The 26,039-nt window shown below is 50.4% G+C and overlaps 1 protein-coding gene across 3 annotated transcripts in view; it reads left to right on the top strand.

The window, feature by feature from the left end:
- The window catches only part of acads (acyl-CoA dehydrogenase short chain), a 252,716-nt gene that overhangs the window by 92,395 nt on the left and 134,282 nt on the right, over positions 1–26,039 (top strand). For all 3 annotated transcript variants that reach the window (XM_072497358.1, XM_072497349.1, XM_072497343.1), the window contains exon 6: positions 23,056–23,226. In XM_072497358.1, the coding sequence (XP_072353459.1) occupies positions 23,056–23,226 (171 nt within the window). The remainder of the gene's footprint in view (positions 1–23,055; positions 23,227–26,039) is intronic.

Genomic DNA, 26,039 nt, shown 5'->3' with positions numbered 1-26,039 from the left:
GTGCGCAAAAGATTTCCCTAGCTGCAGGATCCCACTCCGTACAGATCAAAGGCTTCTGCATAGTGACCCTAACGGTGCAAGGGAGGGAGTTTAAAAACTACAGGCTCTACGTCCTTCCCCAACTCTGCGCGCCCACATTACTGGGATTAGACTTCCAGTGCAATCTGCAGAGCCTAACTTTCCAATTCAGCGGCCCAATACCCCCACTCACTATCTGCGGCCTCGCAACCCTCAAGGTTGAGCCCCCATCCTTGTTTGCAAACCTCACCCCGGATTGCAAACCCGTCGCCACTAGGAGCAGACGGTACAGCGCCCAGGACCGGACATTCATTCGGTCCGAAGTCCAGCGGCTACTGAAGGAAGGCATAATCCAGGCCAGCAATAGTCCCTGGAGAGCACAGGTGGTAGTAGTAAAGACAGGGGAGAAGCAAAGGATGGTTATAGACTATAGCCAGACCACCAACAGGTACACACAGCTAGATGCGTACCCTCTCCCCCGCATATCCGACATGGTCAATCGGATTGCCCAATATAAGGTCTTCTCCACCGTGGACCTCAAGTCCGCCTACCATCAGCTCCCCATCCGCCCAAGTGACCGCAAGTACACAGCCTTCGAGGCAGACGGGCGATTATACCACTTCCTAAGGGTCCCATTTGGCGTCACAAACGGGGTCTCGGTCTTCCAACGAGAGATGGACCGAATGGTTGATCAACACGGGTTGCAGGCCACGTTCCTGTATCTCGACAACGTAACCATCTGCGGCCACGATCAGCAGGACCACGACGCCAACCTCCAAAAATTCCTCCAGACCGCTAAAGCCTTGAACCTCACATACAACGAGGACAAGTGCGTTTTTAGCACAAACCGGCTAGCCATCTTGGGATATGTAGTGCGCAATGGGATAATAGGCCCCGACCCCGAACGTATGCGCCCCCTCATGGAATTTCCCCTCCCTCACTGCTCCAAAGCCCTAAAACGCTGCCTGGGGTCCTTTTCATATTACGCCCAGTGGGTCCCCCAGTACGCAGACAAGGCCCGCCCCCTAATACAGACCACGACCTTCCCCCTGTCGACAGAGGCTTGCCAGGCCTTCAGCCGCATCAAAGCGGATATCGCAAAGGCCACGATGCGCGCCATCGATGAGTCCCTCCCCTTCCAGGTCGAGAGCGACGCCTCCGATGTAGCTCTAGCGGCCACCCTTAACCAAGCGGGCAGACCCGTGGCCTTTTTCTCCCGAACCCTCCACGCCTCAGAAATCCGCCACTCCTCAGTGGAAAAGGAAGCCCAAGCCATAGTGGAAGCTGTGCGACATTGGAGGCATTACCTGGCCGGCAGGAGAGTCACTCTCCTCACTGACCAGCGGTCAGTAGCCTTCATGTTCGATAATGCACAGCGGGGCAAAATTAAAAATGACAAGATCTTAAGGTGGAGGATCGAGCTCTCCACCTTCAACTATGAGATCTTGTACCGTCCCGGAAAGCTGAACGAGCCGCCCGATGCCCTATTCCGCGGCACATGTGCCAACACACAAATTAACCGTCTCCAAACCCTCCACGAGGACCTCTGCCACCCGGGGGTCACTCGGTTCTACCATTTTATAAAGTCCCGCAACCTCCCCTACTCTGTCGAGGAGGTCCGTACAGTCACCAGGAACTGCCACATCTGCGCAGAGTGCAAACCGCATTTTTTCAGGCCGGATAGTGCGCACCTGATCAAGGCCTCCCGTCCCTTTGAACGGCTCAGTCTGGATTTCAATGGGCCCCTCCCCTCCACCGACCGCAACACATACTTCCTGAACGTGGTGGACGAGTACTCCCGTTTCCCCTTCGCCATCCCCTGCCCTGAAATGACAGCGGCCACAGTCATTAAAGCCCTTAACACCATATTCACACTGTTCGGTTGCCCCGCATACGTCCATAGCGACAGGGGGTCCTCCTTCATGAGTGACGAGCTGCGCCAGTTCCTGCTCAGCAAGGGTATAGCCTCGAGCAGGACGACCAGCTACAACCCTGGGGGAACGGGCAAGTAGAGAGGGAGAACGGCACGGTCTGGAAGACCGTCCTACTGGCCCTACGGTCCAGGGATCTCCCAGTTTCACGGTGACAGGAGGTCCTCCCGGACGCTCTCCACTCCATCCGGTCGCTGCTGTGTACCACCACTAACCAAACGCCTCATGAGCGCCTCCTTGTCTTCCCCAGGAAGTCCTCCTCTGGAACGTCGCTGCCGACCTGGCTGGCGGCCCCAGGACCCATCTTGCTCCGGAAACATGTGCGGGCGCACAAGTCGGACCCGTTGGTCGAGAGGGTTCACCTCCTCCACGCGAACCCGCAGTACGCCTACGTGGAGTACCCCGACGGCCGACAGGACACGGTCTCCCTGCGAGATCTGGCACCCGCCGGCAACACGCACACCCCCTCGGCACCAATCACCCCCTCCCTGCCACCGGCGCACCCCGCGACCGCCCCCTTCCCGGGAGGATCGGTCCTCCTCCCAGGTCCGACCAGAAGTGAAGCTGAAGCAGAAACCGTAAAGCTCCCGGAGACGACAACACTGGAACAAGCACCACCACCACCGGGGCTGAGGCGATCGACAAGGACGACCAGACCGCCCGACCGACTCGTGGCATCGGTGTAACACTAGAATGTTGTGGACTTTAACGAGAATTTTTTTTCCTTTTTCCCTCTTACGAATACTGTAAATAGTTCAAAACAAAAAACCCTGTACATAGCCCAGTGTAGGGCACTGTGGTGACATGCAAAAGTTTTTTCCTCCCAGAACCAGCCTTGTAAACCCCTACCACCATGCGAAGCACCACCCCGCCGGGTTCATTTTTAACAAGGGGTGAATGTGGTAGTATGCATTAGGGGTCATGTGGGACTGTGAAGCCGTGATGTCATTGGCTGACAGATCCCGGGTCCTGGTTGGCTGTTGATCTCTAGCTCCACCCTGAAGGCGGAGTATAAGAACCAGGAGTTCTCCCCCGCAGGCCAGTCTGTTGCTGAACTGCGGGGAACAAGTCACGCTTAATAAAGCCTCATCGACTTCATCTCTATTCGTCTCTCGTGAGTCTTTGTGCGCTACAGGGGGTCAATGCTGGGGTTCTCTCGGAGGTGGCAGCCGTTCGTCGACTTTCTCGGGGAAAATTAAAATGTCAGCAGAAGCAGCGTTCTGAAGGGGGGGGAGGGGGACTGGGTAGGTGCAATATGGTTAAGGGATATACAGAAGGGGTTGGGTGGGAAATGTCTAGTTTACCATGTTGATGTTTATGTTATTATTGTTTTGTTTGTTATTGTTAAAAAAAATTTGCAAATGCTTCAATAAAAATATATATTTTTTAAATAAATAAACTTTCAGATATCTGACTCAATGGGTGCGATTCTCCGGTTGCACTCTTGCTCAAGCGAAACGAGGCCGGTGAATAGTGGGAGAGGCCAAAAGCGAGAGCTGTCCCAGGCGCCAAACGGTTTGCGATGCAGCTGGCCCGCTCCTGTAGGCGAAATTGAGATCTCGCCGTAACGTGGCGAGATACCAATTATCACCACTTAAGCCTCATTTCCATACAATTAACGGGAGCCATCCGTTATCCAATGGCCTCCTGTCATTCAGTGGCCTCCCCAGCAAGTGTTCATGCTGGCGCCGATTTGTACTTTTTTTTAAAAACGTGAACCTGGCGGAAGGACTTCTGTGGGGAGCCGAGGAGGTGAGTCGCCAGCTTTGATCACAGGCAAAGAGATCCAAGGTGCTGGGCTTGCTGCCCCTGTCCTCGGCAAGGGCTGGGATCCCTCAGCTGCCGGTGGGGGGCCCTCCGCAGAGGTGGGCCGCCATAGATGGGTGGAGGGAGAGGCTGGGGGGCGCAACCGGTGGGCAACTGCTCACGGCATCACCATGCCAACCCCTGGATCGTTTACCCATTCCGTGGGCAACCCATGTCCCTGCCCGTCTGCTCCAATGACCACACATATCCCCCACCCATTGCCGAGGCCTCTGGCCGTGCGCTGAAAGCCATTGCTAATATGGAATTGGCAATCGTGGTTCAGTGAGCACTTCATACAACCCAACTGGATTCCCGTGGGTAGGCGGACCATGTAGCATGTGGGAGTCATTGCCCAGCATTCCAATCAGACTGCGATGCCTGAGGACAGTGTGCCTGAACACTGCGGGAGGCACCACCACACACGCAGCAGCCAACATCCAAACACCCAGGGGATGCGACACAGCTGCCTGGAGAGATGGGCCAAGGATTCAGAGGTCAGCCCGCATTTTGGAAGAAAGTGACAGAGGCGTCATAATGGTTGTGCACAAGAGTGTTTATTGTGTGAAATAATTCTCCACTCTTCCAATGGTGCTGCCCCCCTACCCTCCCAGTGCCCCATACCTCCTCCCACCACCCCCTAACTACACCCCCCCCAGCCCCTCGCCCGGTGCCCTCAGTGATCCTCAGTGTGCCTGGTCTTCCTAGCTCTACCACTACGTCTAGGTGTCTCCCCAAGATGCACATCAGAGGTGGAGGCAGCCAGCTGCTTACCTCGTCCTGTGGCCTTTGATGCACCTGGCGGGCGACCTCTGGGGGAACTTTGGCCGGAAGGCACCGGCGCACTTGTCGACGGCACATGCACAGCCGTACCGCCCTGTCCCGTGTGCTGACTTTGAGTCGTCTCCTCATCAAAGGGGTGGAACTCGGGGAAGCTGGTGGCCACCATCGCCATTCCAAGGGACGGGTCTGGGTTGGTACTCAGCGCCCCCTCCTCCCGCTCGGTGCCCATAAGCCCCTGGGTTTCACCTTGGGACGGAGGGGCAGCTGGCTTGAGCCCCGGCTGCCGCTACATTATCTGGCTCTACCAGCCGTGACGGTTCCCCATGGTCCACACCATTATGCCGACACCCTAAGCGATGCTCCTCAGTGATTGGGACATGCTCTGCAGCACCTCGGCAATGCCCACCTGTGACTGGGACAAGCTCCGCAGCGCCTTGCCCGTTCCCATCTGAGAGCGGGACATGTCCCGCGGAACCTCATCAAGGTTAGCCTGTTACTGGGTGACATCCCCAGCAAGGCAGACCTTCTGTCGAGACCCTCAACCATGGCCATCACCGACTGCACGTCGCCTTGGACACCTTCCTTAATGGTGCCGACGTTGTGCACCAGGCTCTCGACTGCAGACGCCATGTTTGCCTCAGTGCCACGCATTGCCGGTGACATCTCCTGCGACCTTAGCCTCTGGGACTCTTCCAAACGGCTATGGATCAGCTGGAGTGTCGCCGACATCTCCCTCTGAATGTCCCGGATGCTCCCTATTGTCTCCATCAGCTCCAGGTAACTCTGTTCCACAGGCTCAGCATCAGGCTGGGAACCAGCTGGGTCATGGGATCCAGCAGCCCTCCAACTGCTGTCTCGCCTGGGGGACAGGCTTCTGGGGCACAATCTGCTGAGCACCACACTGCTGCTGATGTACAACAAGTGGAGAAGGTGCTTCCCGAGATGGGCCGGCGCCGTCGGCTGGAGGACCAGCGGGACAATAGACATTTGGTCAGTGGGAGGGATGAATCAGTCAGTCAGTAAGGCAATAACATCTCACATTTGACAGGTCCTCCGGGTGGAGCCCAGTGCTACCTCACTTCTGCGGCATCCGCCAGCCTCCGTGTGGGTGACTGATCTGTCGTTGGCCACAGTGGTCACCTCCAGAGCCCGCTCCTTGAAGGAGGTGAGGATTCTTAGGTCTGGCACACCACCGCCAGTCTGGGCCCCCTCCCAGCCTAAATGGGAGAGCTTTTCCCGTGGTTCACAGTGGTGGGAGGGGGGTGTGAAGGGGAGGGGAATTGGGGGGAAGGTTGGTGGTCACATAGAGAGTTGGCGGTGGTTGCTCCCGTGGGGGTGAACAGGTCTCGGGAAGGCGGGGCAGTGTAGGTCGATGACAACCACCTGGAAGTTCCCCTCCAAGCCACACGCCATCCCGACTTGGAAATATATCATTGATCCTTCAGTGTCACTGGGTTAATATCCTGGAATTCCCGAACAGCACCGTGCGTGTACTTATGGACTTTAGTGGTTCAAGAAGACAGTTCATCACCACCTTCTCAAGGTCAATTAGGGTTGGCCAAAAATGCTGGCCTAGCCAGCGCTGCCTTTAACAATTTAAAAAATAAGCTTTTGTTTTCTCCTTGTTCATCTGGTTTGACTGGGGAAATTAGAAATTGTATGCCTCTCCAAAATAGAACAACAATCAGCTTCTTAATATAATGGGGGAGCGCTCGACAACTAATTTGGCACAGGTCACAAGATGCTGCCGAGGAAGTTCCAGTTGTAAGGAAATGCAAGGCTGGTACAGACTGGGACTGTGCAATATTGGTAGTAAATATAATAAAATGGTGCTTCTTTAACAAATGTATTATTGTTTGACATTTGACATAGAATCCCTACAGTGCAGAAAGAGGTCATTCAGCCCGTCGAGTCCGCACCGACCCTCCGAAGGAGCATCCTAACCTCGGCCCACTCCCCTGCCCTATACTCATAACCTCACCTAATGTTTGGACACTAAGGGGCAATTTAGCATGGTCAGTCCACCTGACCTGCACATCTTTAGACTGTGGGAGGAAACTGGAACACTCGGAGGAAATCCACGCAGACATGGGGAGAATGTGCAGACTCCACGCAGACAATTACCCAGGTTCGGAATTGAACCCGGGTCCCTAGCGCTGTGAGGCAGAAGTACTAACCACTGTGCCACCGTGCCACCCATCTGATCTGACCTGGCCTACATGACGCTCCAGACACACAGCAACGTGGTTGACATTGAAATGGCCCAGCAAGCAATTCAGTGTTTTCAGAGCTGCTACCAAAAGTTATAATCCTGATGAACTATAGTGATTTAAGAACACGGCTTATTCCTGCCTTCTCTTGGGCAGTTGGGGATGGACAATACATGCTGGCCTAGCAAGCAACGCCCACATTCCATGAATAAATACAAAACAAATGCACAGTGATGCGATAAGTGTGAGCTTGACACATGACAATGGGCAGAGGGCAGTGGAAATGGTTTTTAATTGATACAAGGCTTTGAGGGAAGAGTGGGTGAGTAAATAAGGGGATACACATTTAAACAAAATGCTGCTTTTGATGTGGGGAGGACCTGCCTATCATATCAAGAGTGTTTATAAACATTGTGGTTAGCATCAAAGCAGGATATGCATTCAAGCATGAACGGAAAGATAAATCAACAATCCACCAAGCACCTGTCTCTGGGGTAATAAAACTGGCAATCACTGGTGAAATTTCAAATCTGTAAAATGAAATGCAGGTTTGCACAGTGTTGTGGTGTTTCCATTGCATTACTTAAATTATAAATAGACAAAGTTGCTTAAACGTGACAGAGGACGGCTGCCCGCTGAATCATGCCATGAGAACATAGATGAACTTCTTATCACTGCCAGAAGTACCATCCTCCACATTGCTGATGTATCTAGAAATTTAAACTGAAGGACACTGCATGAAGATTCGCTCTGCTTGCAAAAACATAAATCTTGCTTTGAGACATTTCTAAGCATTCCTTCCTGTTGATTCTAATTGACTCAATGCACATCTGTTGAAACTGATAAGCACAACAAGGCAGATTTTGGTATTACTGGTGTATATCAGTTCTACAGGATTAAGAACTGGTACAAATCCTGTTTCAATGGGGAAGTGTTAGTAGCACTCCATTTCCTGGTATATGCTAATTTGCATAAGAATTCACAGGTCCAGATGCCGACTTGAATGGATCTAGGGGATGCGAGTAGTGGTAGAAAGAAGTTGCATGTTAACAAATTTTAATTGGATAGTGCCAGTTACAGGCACTTATCACAACTGGTGGACTGAAATTCAGAAGACCTTTGGCGAATTTCCTCTTTGGGTAGGGTTTTTTAGTTCAGACGGGCAGCATGGTCGGTGCAGGTCTTCAGGGCCGAAGGGCCTGTTCCTGTGCTGTAATTTTCTTTGTTCTTTGTCCTTTGTACCCATCAGCTGACATTGCCAAGGTTGAAGTGGCAGGGGATTAAGAAGTGACAGTGAAAAATGGAAGTAAGAGTCTGCAGCCAAGTGACAGAAGTTAAATACCCGAATACCTGACCTGTTTGCTAGCTGCTAAAATTGAGGTGGTGCTGCTTGAAAAGGAAGGTGCAGACAGGTTTCAGGCCACAGCTGATCATCACTTCAGTGCCTTTTGTTTCAGTGAAGCTGCAACTGCACTTCCTGACAGACTTTGCAAAGACAGTCCCCCACACTCTGTCACCCAGATAGGTGTCACAATATTGGCAAACATGGTTGCTGGGATCTTGGCGATGTGGCAGGCAGATTTGGATGAGCAGTGATCACCCTGGCATGCTTTCTTTCACAAAATATCATGTTAGTCAAGCTTTTGCATTTTTGATGAGACCACTGGGAGGAGAGAGAAGCCTGTTATAACAGCTTCCACTGTAAACAGGGACGTCCACCCCACTGTTGCCAACCTGAGACAATTTCAATTTTGACTGCAGATGTGAGTGTGTGAGTACCAACATGAGGACATGGAATGCCTCTGGTGCAGTGTGACCTACCTGTCATCCCTCCATGTGTGACCCGCCTCTTCGCACCGTGTCAGCTCAGAGGATTCATAGCATCAGTGCATGTCCGTCCGTCCCCCCACCACCATCTTGGATAACTTAATGAAGCTCTTGCTTGCAAGGATGCTGAGAGGCAAAGTATAGGTGAAGATCAGCCAGGGATGGATTCTTGCTACATTTCCCACTCCCTTTGCGCTGTCTGTATTCATTTTCTGTGTAACAGAGGCCAGAATTGATCCTTTGTTTCTAAACTGTAATTAGTTTATCTGATAAGTAGTTGACACTTTTGAAATACTTGGGAAGATTTCTGTAGAAACCTCCAAGGCTTGTTGGGACAGGATTTAGGATCTCCGTTGACTGGAAGAATGCTATCAGAGCTAACTGCAGTTACCAACCACTGCTCTGCACTGCCGTCAGAGATAGTGGAAAGACTCCTCGGGATGATATGTTGCTCGATGCCTGCAATGACTGGTTCCTGAGGCAGCAAATCTATTCTGCTTTTGCTGGTATTGCATATGTATTTGTCTCTAGTTATGGATGGTCTGGTTATGCAGTCAGTTCATATAGGGTGTCACGTGTCTGAATGGTACTATCTACACTTGGAGTCAAAAGGTCATGGATTCAAATCACACTCTGGGTACTTAAATTAGGCTAATGCCTGGTACTGAGGGTAAACTACATTGTCGGAGGTGCAATCCTTTGGCTGAAGTATTAAACTGGTCCCCTCTCAGGTAAAGGAAAAAGTTCTGTATACTTCTCAACCAGAGCAGGGTCGTTCTCCTATTCTCCTAGCCAATATTGATTGCTCAAATCAATCTCACTGAAATGGATCACCAGGCCAAAATAACATTGCTGTTTCTGGACTTTTCTATGCAGACATTGAGTGCTGCATTTCCCCACTTTGCAACAGTGGCTACGAAACAGGTGGTCAGGTCCTAAATGTTCCTGTCACTTGGCTGCAGACGTATAGCTGCACTTAGGGTTCCCGTCCTGTTCATTTTTGCCTGCCACTTCTTAATCCCCCCTCTCTTCAAAAACGTATTTTGGGATGTCCTGTTGTAAAAAGTGCCATATAATGCAAATTTAGAGTACCCAATTCATTTTTTTTCCAATTAAGGGGCAATTTAGCACGGCCAATCTACCTACGCTGCACGTCTTTGGGTTTGTAGGGGTGAGACCCATGCAGACACTAGGAGAATGTGCAAACTCCACACTGCAGTTGAATAAACTCGGTTTGTTCTCACTGGAACGGCGGGGGTTGAGGGGCGACCTGATAGAGGTCTACAAAATTATGAGGGGCATAGACAGAGGGGATAGTCAGAGGCTTTTTCCCAGGGGTCAATTACTAGGGGGCATAGGTTTAAGGTGCGAGGGGTAAGGTTTAGAGGAGATGTACGAGGCAAGTTTTTTACACAGAGGGTAGTGGGTGCCTGGAACTCACTGCCGGAGGAGGTGGTGGAAGCTGGGACGATAGTGACGTTTAAGGGGCATCTTGACAAATATATGAATAGGATGGGAATAGAGGGATACAAACCCCAGAAGTGCAGAAGATTTTAGTTTAGACGGGCAGCATGGTCGGCACAAGCTTGGAGGGCCGAAGGGCCTGTTCCTGAGCTGTACTTTTCTCTGTTCTTTGTTCTTTGTTGCATAAATCTTACACCATTATTACTGAATGCACCCTGCAGTATAAACAAGGCAGGACTTTCTCACCTTTCATAAAGTGTTCCTTTTTCAGTGCATTTTAAATAGCAAGATGAAGAAATCCTACAGCACCAGACTGATTCAGGAATGTAGTTTCCCAGTGCTCCGCTTGTTAGCTGACTATAAGGCATTTTTAATTCCTCATAAAAGTATATTATTCTCCTCTTAAATATAACCAATCATGTAGGACTAAAGTGCAGTAGATCAGAGATTTCGATATTTGCATAAGAGGGAAATTTATGCACCTCAACTTGATAATGAATCTTCAAGAATGATTGTCACTTCATTATAGATGAGCTTCACCACAGGAATAAGTAATTTCTCTTCTCAAACCCTTCTGGTAAAGTGAGGGCTGTTTCTATGGTAGCAATGTTAGGCGTTTCTTCTCATTTATTTGTTTCCTAAATTCAATCAGTTTGAAGTAATATTTAATGTAATATTGCTTCTCAATTAAGGTGGACAAATTTTGAAATGAGGAAACTGAGGGGATTATTTTGGGTGCAAGTGTAAAATGGACGATATTGGCTGGACACCTGTGAATCATCTCAGTTGATTTATGTTTCTGTTGAAGTCAACTGGGAGAGATAATAACCACGGGGCTGGGGAGTGTGGCAGTGCGGCGGTGGGTGGTGTGGGATGGCGGATGGGATGGTCAAGCTACGATTACAAATGTTATGCTTTTATCTAAATTAAAATTGCCTTCTTTGTGCTCACCTGATAATGCAACAACTTGGTGCTCAGGCCATCCTTGCCCTCATATTTGACATTGACAGGAGGAAAAATTGCAGACAATGCACCCATGATTTTCTGATGATCTGCCTTACAAGGCTTTGATGGTAATGCAGGTCATCAAAGTTCTGCCCTCGGTTTAGTGGCTTCCTCCAAAGGAAAGTTGTGGGTTAATGCACTGTGTGCTGTTACGCTGAGTCTAACGGATCAAGAACATCCGAGGTTCAGTCTACGTCAGCGTTCAGTGAGCTGATGTCATCTAGAGTGATACTGTTGGTCGTTACTCTGTTGTTCCTGGTTTTGGTGGGGTATATTTCTCTCAGACTCTATTGATCACTTTTAAATGTTGTCTACTGCAGTTCTAGGTATTTATTTCTCAATAAATCTTCACCATTTACTTTCCCTAATTCCATTCTCATCCCCTTAAAATCAACTCTTTTTCAAATACATTACCCTTTTTTTTCTCTTTCTGATGTCCCTCTCAATCCTTATCATAAACCTTAATATGTTGTGATCATCATTGCCTAGGTGTTCCCGAGGCTTACTTTTCTAATCTGTTCTGGTTACTTTCCCACCACTGCAACCAGCATTGCTCCCTCCCTTGTTGGGCTATTGACATACTGGGTAAAGAAGCACATGCACACATTGTACAAATTCAATTCCCTTTATCCCTTTCGCTATGCTGCCTCGCCTTGCCAGTTTGTATTGGCGCACTTAAAATTGTCCATGGTCATCATTCTGTGCCTTTTACTCATTTCACTTTTTATTTATAAATTTCTTTTTTTTAAATAATAATGTTTATTAGGGCAGCACGGTGGCACGGTGGTTAGCACTCCTGCCACACGGCACCGAGGTCCCAGATTTGACCTCGACTCTGGGTCACTGTCCATGTGGACAGTTTCGCCCCCACAACCCAAAGATGTGCAGGGTAGGTGAATTGGACATGCTAAATTGCTCCTTAATTGGAAAAAATGAATTGGGTACTCTAAATTTATATTAAAAGAAATGTTTATTAGTGTCACTAGTATGCTTACATTAACACTGCAATGAAGTTACTGTGAAAATCCCCTAGTCGCCACACTCTGGCGCCTGTTCGGGTATACTGAGGGAGAATTCAGAATGCCCAATTCACCTAACAAGCATGTCTTTAGGGACTTGTGGGAGGAAACCGGAGCACCCGGAGGAAACCCACGCAGACACAGGGAGAACGTGCAGACTTCACACAGACAGTGACCCAAGCCGGGAATCGAACCCGGGTCGATGGCGCTGTGAAGCAACAGTGCTAACCACTGTGCTATCGTGCCTCCTTCACGTCTTTTCCACCGTTAGGTAGTCTGTAATAACCTTCTGTTGGGTAGATTAATCCATTTTTATCTTTTATTTCCGATATATCAATTCAATTTCTAATCTCTGTTAGTTGTGTCCTTTGTTTCTACCCCCATTATGTCCTTTCTAATTATTACAGTTATCGGCATCTTGACTTGGATATGTATCGCTGTTCTTCCATTGCCACTTGGTCAAAGTTCAGGATCAAACTAAAAGCACTGTTGGTCTACCTTCACCACACAGATTTTAGCATTTCAAGAGGCAGGTCGCCACTACAGCGCAGCTGAAGACCGGCCAGGGATAGAGACTAAATGCTGCCCTTCTTATGCCCACATTCCGTGAACAAATAAATGAAATAACCAAGACATCTCCTGATAGCTTTCTTATGAGCCTTCCGGAAAGTACAGATGTATGCATATTAGGAAGGACAGGATTATGATTGGCTCACACGTAACATGAGAATGAAGGGGCAATTTTGCATGGCCAATCCACCTACCCTGCACATCTTTTGGGTTGTGGGCGTGAGACCCATGCATACACGGGGAGAATGTGCAAACTCCTCATGGACAGTGACCCAGGGCCGGGATTCAAACCTGGGTCCTCAGTGCCATGAGGCAGCAGGGGTAACCCACTGCGCCACCATGCAACCCCTAACATGAGAAATTTAAGATTTTCGTTGGGTGTCAATTCTCCATGTAGATGATATACTCCCTCAGATTTGGAGACAGCCCAACCGATCGGTTAGAGGGAGAGGCGCTTTAAGTTTACGACGGTCCTGTTCAACAACGACAACAACTTGCATTTACGCAGCACCTCTTTTTTTTTTCAATAAATTCAGAGTACCCAATTCATTTTTTTTCCAATTAAGGGGCAATTTAGCGTGGCCAATTCACCTACCCTGAACATCTTTTTGGGTTGTGGGGGCGAAACCCACGCAAACACGGGGAGAATGTGCAAACTCCACACGGACAGTGAACCGGGATCGAACCTGAGTCCTCGGCGCCGTGAGACTGCAGCACTAACCACTGCGCACCATGCTGCCCCTTTTATGTAGCACCTCTAACCTGTGTGCTTCAAAGAGGGTTATGAAACAAAACTTTGCACTGAGTCACATAAGGAAGATATTAGGACAGATGACCAAAAGTTTAATCAAAGAGGTGGGAGTTGAGCATATTAGAAGAGAGAGCGAGGTAAGGAAATTAGGAATAGCATAGATCACAGAGGGTTTTGGGGGAAGGCTGGAGAAGGCTACGGAGATTGGGAGGGTGATGATCAGACAATAATTTTTTTTCTGAAAAGTATTTTTATTCAAATTTTCAATCTTTTAAAATTTTTACAAAAAATAACCCAAACGCAAACCCCCGCGCACCCCCCGAACTATCTCCCACCCCTACCCTTGACGGCAACCAGATCCACAAAGTGTAAGATAAACAGACCCCCTCTCTTGTGGAACCCCTCATCTGCCCTGCGCTGAGCAAATTTCACCTTCTCCAAGTATTGGAACTCCAATCGATCCCCCAGCCACATCAAGGTACAGTGAGGAGAAGCTGACCTCCACCCCAACAGAACCTGCTTGCGAGCGATCAACGAGGCGAAGACGTAGACATCCACTCCCACACCCATCTGCGACCCCACAGGTCTAACACACCGAATAAGGCCTCCAGGGGACAAGGCTCCAAATCCACATGTGGAACCTCAGATATGGCTGAAAGACTTTGGGCAGGCCCAGAACATGTGAACATGATTAGCTGGACCCCTCCCACACCGCTCGCAGCTTTCGTTCACCCCCTCAAACAAGCGGCTCATCCTCGCCTTTGTTAAATGCACCCTGTGCATCACTTTTAATTGAATCAACCCCAGCCTCGCGCATTAACCCTTCGTAACACCTTACACAATAATCCCTCCTCCAACGCCATCCCCAGATCCTCCTCCCACTTAGTCTTAATCCCTAACATGAATGCCATATCTTCCTCCATGATCCTCCCGTAAATTGCTGAAATGGCCCCACCCTCCAGCCCACCATCGACAGCGCTCCTCTAACAACAAAGAGGACGGCGCCACCGAGAAGCTCAGGAACACTTTTCTTGCGAAGTACCTAAAGCCCTCCTCACGCTGGAGTCCACATTTCCACCCTCAACTTCTCCAAGCTCGCAAACCACCCCGCCAAAAGCAAACCCCTCTCTCCTCTCATCCCAGGAACCTCACATCCATCTTCCCCAGCTCAAACACATGGGGCGGGATTGTCTCAGCCCACGGCGGTTCGGAGAATCGCCGTGCTGGGCGCAATTTGCGCGACGACGCCCCAATGCCGGTCCGCCGATTCTCCGGTCACCGGAGAATCGGCAGCATTGGCGCCGGCACAGTTGGCGCGGCGCCGGTCGGGGGCTGCTCTATGCGGCCCCCCCCCCCCCGGCGATTCTCCGCCCGGGATGGGCCGAGTGGCTGCCCAAGACAGCCTGAGTCCCGCTGGCGCTGTTCACATCTGGGGCGGGATTCTACGACCCCCCCGCCGGGTTGGAGAATCGCCAGGGGGCAGCGTGAATCCCGCCCCCGCCGGCCACCGAATTCTCCGGCAATTCTCCGGCCTGCGATGGGCAGTAGTCCTGCTGCTGTAATGCCTGTCTCGCCGGCGTGAATCAAACCACCTCCCTTACCGGCGGGACTAGGTGGCGCGGGCGGGGCTCTGGGGCCCCGGGGGCCAGCCGATCCGCGTGGGGGCCTGTGCTGTGGGGGGCACTCTTTTCCCTCCGCCTCGGCCATAGCCTCCGCGATGGCCGACGCGGAGGTGACCCCCCCCCCGCGCATGCGTGGGGATGACGTCAGCAGCCGCTGATGCTCCCGCGCATGGTGGGCCCAGGTGGGCCTCCACCGTGGCCTGACCCACGATCGGGGCCTACCGATCGGCAGGCCGGCCTCTCCTGGGGGGTCCTCTTTTGATCCACACCGGCCCCTGTAGCCCTACGCCATGTTGCTTCGGGGCCGGCGCGGAGAAGGATGCTACCGCACATGCGCGCAATCGCGCCCCTCTCCAGTGCGCATGCGCGCATTCGTGCCAGTCGCAGCGCGCATGCGCAGACCCGCGGCACCCATTTGACGCCAGTATTGGCAGCTGGAGTGGCGTGAGTCGCCCCAGTGCCGTGCTTGGCTCCTGTTGGGCAGAGGATCGCTACACTTAGCGGTCCGATGACGCCGTCGTTAAACTCTCCAGTTTTTACGACGGCGTCAACACTCTGCCGACAGATGGGAGAATCCCGCCCATGGTTCCCTCTTATCGCCATCATCCTAGAGCCTGCCCTCAACTTAGTGCTGCCGGAATTTCCTCTAAATCCTCAGCGTGGCTACCACCACAGGACTACTCAGGTACTTCCCTGGGGCAAACAGTAGTGGCGTCGTTTCCAGTGCCCGCAACCCCGGCCCCTTACATGAATCCGTCTCCATCCGCACCCATAAAGCCTCCGACTCCTTACTCCAGCCCCGCACCATCTCCGCTGCCCAGTAATAGTATAACAAGTTTGCAAGAGCCAACCCCACCCCCTACCAACTGCCACCCCATTTGGGAGTACCGCTTTCCTTATCCTAGCCACCTTCCCTGCCCACACAAACGACGAGACCAGCCTATCCACCCCCTTAAAAACCAACTTCAGTAAAAAGACCGGTAGAAACAGAAACAAGAACCGTGGCAAAATGTTCACCTTCACTGCCTGCACCCGGCTTGCCAACAACAAGGGGAGATCAGACAATAATTCGAGTACTGATTTGGTGTATGTACTTGAATTGTCATCTTTGACGGCATTGGACTTGATTGTGCATGTAACATTTTTGAAACAGAATCCTCTGCAGAGTAAGACAGTTTGACAACAACAGAAACTGACACAGATCGAATGGAAGTAATTCAGTTTTGTAAATGGGCCATTAGAGGCTCATGAATACAGGATGTACTTTGCTCACTGTGTACACATTTGACAGGTCTGTATCTGAAGACAATGGAACCTTTGCTTGTCGATGTAGTTTATCCTTCACTTTGAGAAGCAGACAACTGGACCCCGGTTTTCTTTTTTAACAAGCATTCCAGTGGGTTAGGCTTCCACATCAATAGCATTTTGTTCTCGAGAAGAACGAATCAGAGTGCTTATTGAGGGCTTTCGATTTCATTAATGCTTGCTGGATCACTGGCAAAACTGTCTGCAGACTGTCAGCTGTAATGCTATTTCAACTGCGGCTGTTACAAGATTAGAATAGCTGTGCTTTAACATTTTGCTCTTGCATGAATACCCTGTATTTTAGATGATGATGAAAGGCGTTGTTTCTGCAGCCAGATGCTAATCCAAATGTACAAGTGGAAATTTGTCTCCTGCTAACAACAAATTCCGTCAGCACTGTGCCTTCACTCTCAGCTGCAATTTCAGCACAAAAGACAGTTTCTGCCAGTGATCTACACTGACGGACTTGCCTATGTGCTCCCCTTTTCCCACAGTTTAACCACGTGATGGAGTTGCTGAAGAGTGTACATATTCTCAAAACCTGATATTCATGTTTTGTTTGCCTCCCTCCTCACTCCAGTGTTGAAATTGAGAACAAGAGTTGTGGCCTTTCTCACTTGTGTTGCAAAACTCTGCAAAGCGGTTCCTGAATTACTACTCTATCCTTTTGGTCACAATTACTCCTAAAGGATAAGCCGATTTACTTTCAGAATTAAATCAACAAATGTTTGCTCATGCAGTTAACTGGGTGGGGTCAAGCTTCTGATGGAGTGTGTTGCACACTGTTTTCAGCAAATTAGTTTGATTAACCAAATGCTCTTTTCTCCTTTTTGTGCTATTTATGACTTTCTACTGCTCAATGCACTGGTTCAGTCAGTTGAGCTGCAATGTATTTTCTATGAACCCATGCACCATTTGGCACCAGTAATATTAGGCTATCATATTAGTTAAACATATTGCACACAGAATAACAGCAACATCATCAACAACTTGTATTTCTGTAGTGCCTTTAAACTAGTGCCCCAAGATACAGAAGAGTCAAAAACATTTAATATTGGGCACTGTAGGAGATATTGGAGCTGGTGAGGGCCCAGGTATAAAGGTGCATCCGACTCCTCTGCTTCCTCTTTGGGCGCAATTCTCCAGAAAGATTTCTAAGTGTGGTAGCGAGCGGGAATTGCCAGGAGCTTCCTGACATCCGGCCAGCAACGCTATTCAACATTAATTGGTCCACTTAACGAGGTCCCAGGAGCTTCTCGCCGCAAATGAAGGCTCGCCAGCCGATTCGCTGGGGCCGTGCTCGCCAGCTCGCCCCCCCCCCCCTCTAACAAGGTTGAGCAACACTTAAACAGCACTTGCACAGCCAGCCCCACTCAACTCGCAGCCATGGTGCCCAGGAGACCGGCCCCAAGATTCGGGGATGAAGGCCTGGGGAAGCCAGAAAGGATGTCCTGTTCCCGCAAGGGTCTCGGAGGGTGAGTGTTATAACCTGCCTGCTTACCACTGGCTGGGGACTAATGGCAATCCCACAATACTTAGGGAGTATGAGCTTCCCCAATGAGGGGGGCGGAGAAATCATTAGCAGGTCCCTGCATAAATAAAGCTGGCCAGTATGGAACCAGCTAGAGAGGAGTGAGCAGCAAGGGAGTTACTGCTGCTGTTGTGTGTATATATATGTTATTGTAAATAAAGTTTTCTTTCTGTTCCACAAACTCGTGCTGGATTTTTCGTGGCCCTCACAAAAGTGAGCCAAAAGCAGCCAGTGCCACCTGGGACGAGGTGGCGGCGGCCATAAGCTTGAAGAGTGTGACGGAGAGGACTGTCCACCAGTATCGTAAGAAGGTCAACGACCTACACTGGGCAGCACGCCAGGTTCAGAGCTGCAGTGACCTTGACGGCCACAGAGAGCGAGTGTCCTCCTCCTCCATTCGCTGCCAAATCTGTGAGGACGTGGCACAGGTGTCGCACTGTCTCCTTGTTGAGGTGGAGCCTCCTGTGGCACACATGGTCCGTCATCTGTTCAAAGGACCAGCGACGCCTGTACACCCTGGACCGTCCGTGTCTCCCCCCGCCCCCCCCCCCCCCCCCCCCCCCGGTCCCTCTCTGGCCTGGCGTGAGGCGGGTCTGGCACATGGGTCGCCGCCTCGAGCATCTGCAGATGTTACTGCTGCCGCTGCCTCCAGGATGTGGCCGCCCGACCTCGCAGCAGCAACACTAGGGCAAGTTCTTCGGGGTCCAAAATACCGTCCATACTGTTCAATATCTGTATGGAATTGGGAGAGGTGTTAGACTGACAAACAGCAGTGACTCCCATCCCGGGACCCTCCATTCCGCCATTGATTGCCCCTCCCCCAAGCCGGTACACCCTGCCCACTCACTCTCAGCCGCAATGGACTCCCCTCACTGGGCCTCAGACGCCACTCAAAATGTCACCTGGACCTGGTGCTGGTTCCCTCCCCGTTGCACTCACCCACCGTCCGGCCGTGGACATGTCCCCGGAGCTGTGTCCCATTCCCTGGGTATTTGGATGTTGGCTGCTGCATGTGTGGTGTTGCCTCCTGCAGTGTTCAAGCACAGTGTCCAGGCATCGTGGTTTTATTGGGATGCTAGGTAATGACTCCCACGTGCTACATGGCCAGCCCACTGGCAGGAATCCACTTGGGTTGTGTGACGTGCTCACTTAACCATGATTGCCAATTCCCTATTAGCAATAGCATTCAGCTGCACGGCAGTCGGTGGAGGTTATGAGTGGTCGATGGGGCAGACGGGCAGTGACAAGGGTTGCCCCTGGAATGCGTACACACAATACGGAGGTTGGCCTGTTGGTGCACGCCTGGTTTCACCCCAGCGCCTGCCCTCCATCTTCCCATGGCGGCCCACCCCTGCGGAGGAGGCCCCCACCCCCCCCCCCACAAGCCGATGGTCTCCCACTCCCTGTTGAGCACTGGGGCGGCTAGCAAAGCGGCCACGGACTCTTTGCCTGTGAGCAAAGATGGCTATTCGCCTCCTCGGCTCCCTGCAGAAGCCCTTCTGCCAGGTTCACATTTTTAAAAAGGAGTACTAATTGGCGTCAGGATCCTGATTTTGTCTAGGTGAGAGGGCCGGTTGCATGACAAACTGTTTGCCGTCTGGTGTGGTTCTCGTTTTCTGCCTCTCCCGCTATTCACTGGCCTCATTCCGTTCAAGCGAGAGCACAACGAGGCCAGAGAATCGCACCCTAAGTGTCTGGCCTTGTGGCTTCTATATTTTGACATCCTTCATGTCGGTACTGCTTCCAAGTCAAGGATCGCCAGGTCACATGGGCCAACATGTGCACATATAGGGCGGTATTCTCCCTTCTGGGGACTAAGTCCCCACGCCCACCGGAAAATGGGCGGGAATCACTCCGGGCTTTTTCCCAGAAATTCCGGGGTGATTCTCCATCTTCAAGGGAGCCAGCAGGTCCCCGGTGTGCGTCCCGCAGCTCCGGGGCCGGCGGGGTCCTGCAGTTACGCCCACGTGGCAGTGCAAGCGCTCGGAGGCTGGCTGTGGGTCCGTGCATGCGCGCAGTGGCCATCTTCGCACCGGCCCCCGGCGCAACATGTAGCTGACCAACAGGGGCCCGGCACAGAGGAACATAGGCCCCCCCCCCCCCCCGGAATGAGCGCGCCCGCCGATCGGTACCCACCGATCGTGGGCCTGGCCACCATGGAGGCCCCCCACCAGATGGCCCCTGCAGCCAGAACGCCGAGGTCCTGCCGGGTGGAATCACATGTGAACCACGCCTGTGGGACTCAGCGGGCACTCGGCCCGTCGAGCGCAGAGAATCGCGTGCTGGCGTGGGAGCCTATTTGGGGTCATTCTCCGCCCCCGCGATTTCGGCACAGAGGGTCGGAGAATCCCGCCCACAGTATCCATAATTGATAACTGACCCTCTACACACTCTTAAAAGTTCTTTTCAAACATTTTTGAAAAACAATTACAGATTCCCAAACATTTTAAAGCGATTACCATTTTTTCTTAATGCTTCTGGATGAAAGGTCTTCACAGTAAGAAACAGTGGAGATGCAGGGTTTGGCCTATGATTGCCAGATGTGACAAGTTGTACTCGTCAGGGCTCTTTGCTGAGGCTTTTCACTATATAAATTAATGACTTACATGAAAAAATAGGCAGTTCCAAATGACTGTCGGTTGGGAGGCACAATAAGTTGTGTGGATGGAGATAGAAAGCTACAGAAGGACAGAGGCAGACTAAATGATTGGTCAAACCATGGAAAATGGAGTTCACGGTGCAAACTACAAGGCCATGCACTTTGGATCTGTGGAACACAAATCAGAATATTTCTTAAGGGTGGGCGATGAGTCATTGTGAAGGAGAAAGGGATTCAGATATTCACAAATTAATAAAAGCATAAAGGAAAGGAAGTTATGTTTCAGTTGTCACATTCACCAAAGCGATACCAGTGATTAAAAGATGAAAGTATGTTGCATAAATTAGGCTTATATTCCCTTGATTTAATCAAGCTGTTTAAAATGAAAGAGATTTAATAGACTTCCTACAGTGCAGAAGGAGGCCATTCAGCCCATTGAGTCTGCATTGACTCTCTGAAAGAGCATCCTACAAAGGCCCACTGCCCTGCAAACCTGTAACCCCACCTAACCTTTGGACACTAAGGGGAAATTTAGCACGTTCAATCTATCTAACCTGCGCATCTTTGAACTATGGAAGGAAACCAGAGAACCTGGAAGAAACCCACGCAGACACGGGGAGAATGTGCAAACTCCACACAGACTGCAAAGGGCAGCACAGTAGCATTGTGGATAGCACAATTGCTTCACAGCTCCAGGGTCCCAGGTTCGATTCCGGCTTGGGTCACTGTCTGTGCGGAGTCTGCACATCCGCCCCGTGTGTGCGTGGGTTTCCTCCGGGTGTTCCGGTTTCCTCCCACAGTCCAAAGATGTGCAGGTTAGGTGGATCGGCCATGATAAATTGCCTTAGTGTCCAAAATTGCCCTTGGTGTTGGGTGGGGTTGCTGGGTTGTGGGGATAGGGTGGAGGTGTTGACCTTGGGTGGGGTGCTCTTTCCAAGAGCCGGTGCAGACTCGATGGGCTGAATGGCCTCCTTCTGCACTGTAAATTCTATGATAATCTATGAAGGCCGGAATTGAACCCGGGTCCATGGCGCCGCGAGGCAGCAATGCTAACCACTGTGCCACCATTATTTCCTCTGGTCAGGTCACCCAGGACAAAAGAGCATAATTTAAAATTGATGCTGGTCTATCTAGCAGTGAAAAGGGAAGCACGTTTTTGCAAAAGGCAGTTGAAATCTGGAACTAACTTCCCCTCTCACCCCCACCAAATATTCTTGGATGAAGTAATAGAGAGGGTTATAATGAGGGTTCATATGGTTTGTATTTGGACTTTCAAAGGGGATTTGATAAAGTGCCACACTATTGAGCAAAAATGAAGTTCATGGATTAAAGGAGCAGTGGCTGCATGGGTATACAATTGACTAAGGGAGAGAAAGCAGAGATTATAGGTCCTGGGCAGATGGGAAGTACATAGTGGCATTCCCCAGGGATCAGAAATAGATACGCAGCTACTATTATGTATATTACTAACCTGGACTTGGGTATCCTCTTCCTTCAAGCAACATGCCCTTAAAGGGCATTGGCATCCAGGGACTTCCATTGGAATGGACCATGATTAAGCTTGGCTTACTGTCTTCTGCTGTATAATTCACGCAGCGGGTTTCTATAGACTAAATGCACTGCCTGGAAGGGTAGTGAAAACAGATCCAATGGTAAATTTCAAAAGGAAATTGGATGAATACTTGAACTGGAAAGATTTGCAGGGGAGTGAGATTAAGTAAATAAGTCTTTCAAAGAGCTAGCACAGGCATGATAGGTTGTTTTATTTTTTCATGAGATGTGGGTTTGGCAAGGATGTGGGCATTTGTTGCCCATCCCTAATTTCCCTTGAATAGGGTGACTTGTTAGGCCATTTCAGAGGGACAGTTAAGAGTTGACCACATTGCTGTGAGTCTGGAGTCACAAGTAGGCCAGACCGGTTAAGGACAGCAGATTTCCTTCCCAAATTCCACCAGCTGCCATGGTGGGATTTGAACCCATGTCCCCAGGACTGTAACTTGGGCATCTCAGTTACTAGTCATTGCGTGGCTTCTTCCTAATTCAAATTTTGCCCAAAAAGGCTATGGATCACCAATTGAAAATGTCAAGGCTTAGGTCGGTAGGCCAGGCTACCAAGGAATCTGGACAAAAAGCAGACAAATAGAGTTGAAGTATCAATCTGAAACAATATAATTGAATAACAGAACCGGCTTGCTATGTCCCTATGAATGGGTTGCCACAAGTTACTGTTGAGGTGGACACTATAGCATTATTTAACATGGAATTTGGTAAGTGTGTAAAAATGAAGTATATCATTGTCCGTGTGGAGTTTGCACATTTTCCCCGTGAATGTGTGGGTTTCACCCCCACAACCCAAATGATGTGCAGGATAGGTGGATTGACCATGCTAAATTGCCCCTTAATTGGAAAAAAGAAATTGGATGCTCTAAATTTATTTTTAAAAATGAAGTATATGAAAAGGACAGGGTAATGGGTTAGAATAAGTAGCTCCAGTTGAATGGTTGCTTCAGGATAGGTGTATGTGCCAATTTATAAAACGTTTTAAATGTTTTAATGAAAATACATTCCACTTTTATTCCAGTTTATCTAACATGGTTTGCTTGTGTTGTGTCTACAGGGAATAAGTGCATTTTTGGTTCCGATGCCTACCCCAGGACTATCTTTGGGAAAGAAAGAAGACAAATTGGGAATTAGAGCATCATCTACCACAAATCTGATTTTTGAAGACTGCAGACTTCCAAAGGACAACATCTTGGGAGAACCAGGCTTTGGATTCAAAATAGCCATGGTATGTGCTTGCATTGCTTTAATACCGCAATGAAATAGGAAAAAACAACTTGCATTTTTATAGTGCTTTTCATGACCATCAGACATCTCAAAGCGCTTTCTAGCCAATTAAGATTTTTTGAACTGCAGTCACTGTTGTGATGTTGGAAAAACAGGAGCCATTTTGTACACAGCAACCTCTCACAGGCAGCAATATAATGATGACCAGATAATCTGTTTTCGTGATGTCGATTTGAGGGATAAATATTGACCAGGACACAGGGCTCTGCCTCAAAATAGGCCTTGTGTTCTTTCGCATTCACCTGAGAGGGCAGGCTGGGTCTCATCTAAAGGACACACTCCCTTAACACTCCACTGGAAGGTCAGTCTTGATTTTTCTGGGCTCAAGTTCTGGAGTGGGAGTTGAACCCAGAACCTGATGACTCGGTAGTGAGAGTGCTACCAACTGATAGTGCTGAAACTAGCTGGCACACATGGCATGTATGTACCCACAAAAAGTATAGTAAGTTGCTACGCTGACATCTGCAAATCTTTCCTCAGCAACCTACACCTGTGATTTGTGCTGTGAATTCTGCCACATAATAAGGGGAGGCGATGGCATAGTGGTAATGTCACTGCACTAGTAATCCAGAGGCCTAGGCAATTCTCTGGGGACAGCTGGTGGAATTTTAATTCCATTAATAAATCTGGAAGTAATGGTGGGCATGAAACCATTGGTGATTATTGTAAAAACCTATCTGATTCACTGACGTCCTGTGGTAAAGAATCTTCCCTTTTAGGCAAGGAGATCTGCAGTCCTTACGTGGTCTGACCTACATGTGACACTGGAATCACAGTAATGTGGTTGCCATTTAAATACCCTCTGAACTGGCCTAGCAAGCCACTTGGTTGTATCAAAACAACAAGAGAAAAGTCAATAAGGAATGAAATCAGATGGACCACACAGTATCAATCAATCTAGCACTTATCGATCCTGCAACAGCCTACCTATATCAGTCTGTAACATTTTTTTCCCCTCTTCCCTGCCTGCTCTCCCACCTATTTCAGTATAATTCGCAAATTTTGCTATGTTACACTCTGTCACTGCTTGCAGATCATTTCTATAGATTGTAAATAGTTGAGGTCCGAGGACTGACCCCTGTGGCAGCCCGCTAGTTACAGTTTGCCATCCAGAGAAGGACCCATTTACCCCAACCCTCTGCTTTCTGTCAGTCAGCCAATCCTCAATCCAATCTAGTACTCTACCCCCAATCCCCTGCAATCTCACCTTCTGGATCAGTCTTTTATGTGGCACCCTGTCAAACGCCTTCTGAAAGTCTAGATGTACTACATCCACAAGTTCCCCATTATTCACCTTGCTGGTTACATCCGCAAACATCTCAAGCAAGTTTGTCAAGCATGACTTACCGTTCATAAAACCATGTTGACAATGGTGGATTGAGGTTTGTCTTTGTCTTGGACCGTGAGGTTTGCTAAGCAGAACCCCTTTATCTCCACTGAACCGCAGGCCAGGGAGATTCTTTGGTTTACAGGGTGGGTAACAAGTGAACAGCGCCTTACCGTGACGGGGTGTATAAAGCTCTCCGTGCTCCCAGAGTCGATAGGCAGAACGTCTCGTGGCCATTGATGAAGACCGTCGTCATTGCTGTTGAGAGTGTCCGTGGTCGATTTTGGTCCAGAGTCACCGAGGCCAGATGAAGTAGTTGCGGGTTTTGATCGGGCAGCGTGTAGTCGGTCGGGCTGGGGTCCTGGGGCCCCATCCAAGATGGCGTCTCCCATGGGTTGCACATGGTGGTCGGGGATGGACAAAATGGCGGCGCCCATCCGTCCAGCATGGTGTTCGAGGAACAAGATGGCTGCGTCCGTGGGCGGCACGTGGCCCTAGGGTAGGGGGGTGGCGGTGAATGCTGGCCGCCTGGGGCCCGAAGAGAAGATTGCTGCGGCGGTCCGGAGTCGCCGCTGGAGACCGCGGCCGCCGCTCGTGCCTGGCAGACCCCCACAAAATAGCCCTTCTTGCCGCACCCTTTTTAGGTGGAGGTGCGGGCCGGGCAGCGTTGGCGGGGGTGCTTCGCCTGCCCGCAGAAGAAACAGCGGGGCCCGCGGAGTTAACGGGCCGTCTTACAGCGCAGGCCTGCGGGGACACGGGGAAAGTCTGTGGGGCTGCCGCTGCGGGATGCCACGCAGCCCAGGGGCCGCTGTGCGGTTGGGCACATAGGATTGCACGTTTCTGGAGGCAACGTCCATGGACCCTGCCAGGGCCCGTGCCTCTCTTAGTCCCAGGGTGTCTTTTTCTAAGAGCCGCTGGCGGATCTCTGAGGAGCTCATACCTGCTACGAAGGCATCCCGGATTAGGTGTTCCGTGTGCTCGCTCCCCGAAACTTGCGGGCAGCCACAGTTTCTGCCCATCACCAGTAGCGCGCGGTAGAACTCCTCCAACGATTCCTTGGGGCTTTGCCGTCTTGTTGCAAGCAGGTGATGTGCGTAGACCTGATTTACAAGGCGGATATAATGTCCATTTAACAGTTCGATCGCTGCATCGAAGTCCTCCGCCACCTCGATGAGGGTGTAGATCCCAGGGCTTACCCTTGAGTGCAGGAGATGCAGTTTCTGCTCCCCTGAGGGTGTGCCTCCGGCCGTCTCGAGGTAGCCTTTAAAGCACGCCAGCCAGTGCTTGAAGATCGCCGCCGAGTTCTCCGTGTGGGGACTGAGTTGCAGACACTCCGGCTTGATTCGGAGATCCAACCTTTCAGGTTAAGTATTAATCTATTAAATTGATGCACGATCGATTACTATTAAAACGAGGTAGTAACATAA

This window comes from Scyliorhinus torazame, chromosome 1, assembly GCF_047496885.1.
Source record: "Scyliorhinus torazame isolate Kashiwa2021f chromosome 1, sScyTor2.1, whole genome shotgun sequence".
Taxonomy (NCBI): Eukaryota; Metazoa; Chordata; class Chondrichthyes; order Carcharhiniformes; family Scyliorhinidae; genus Scyliorhinus; species Scyliorhinus torazame.
The sequence above is the reverse complement of the archived record's forward strand: the minus strand, read 5'-3'. Positions and strand labels throughout refer to the sequence as shown.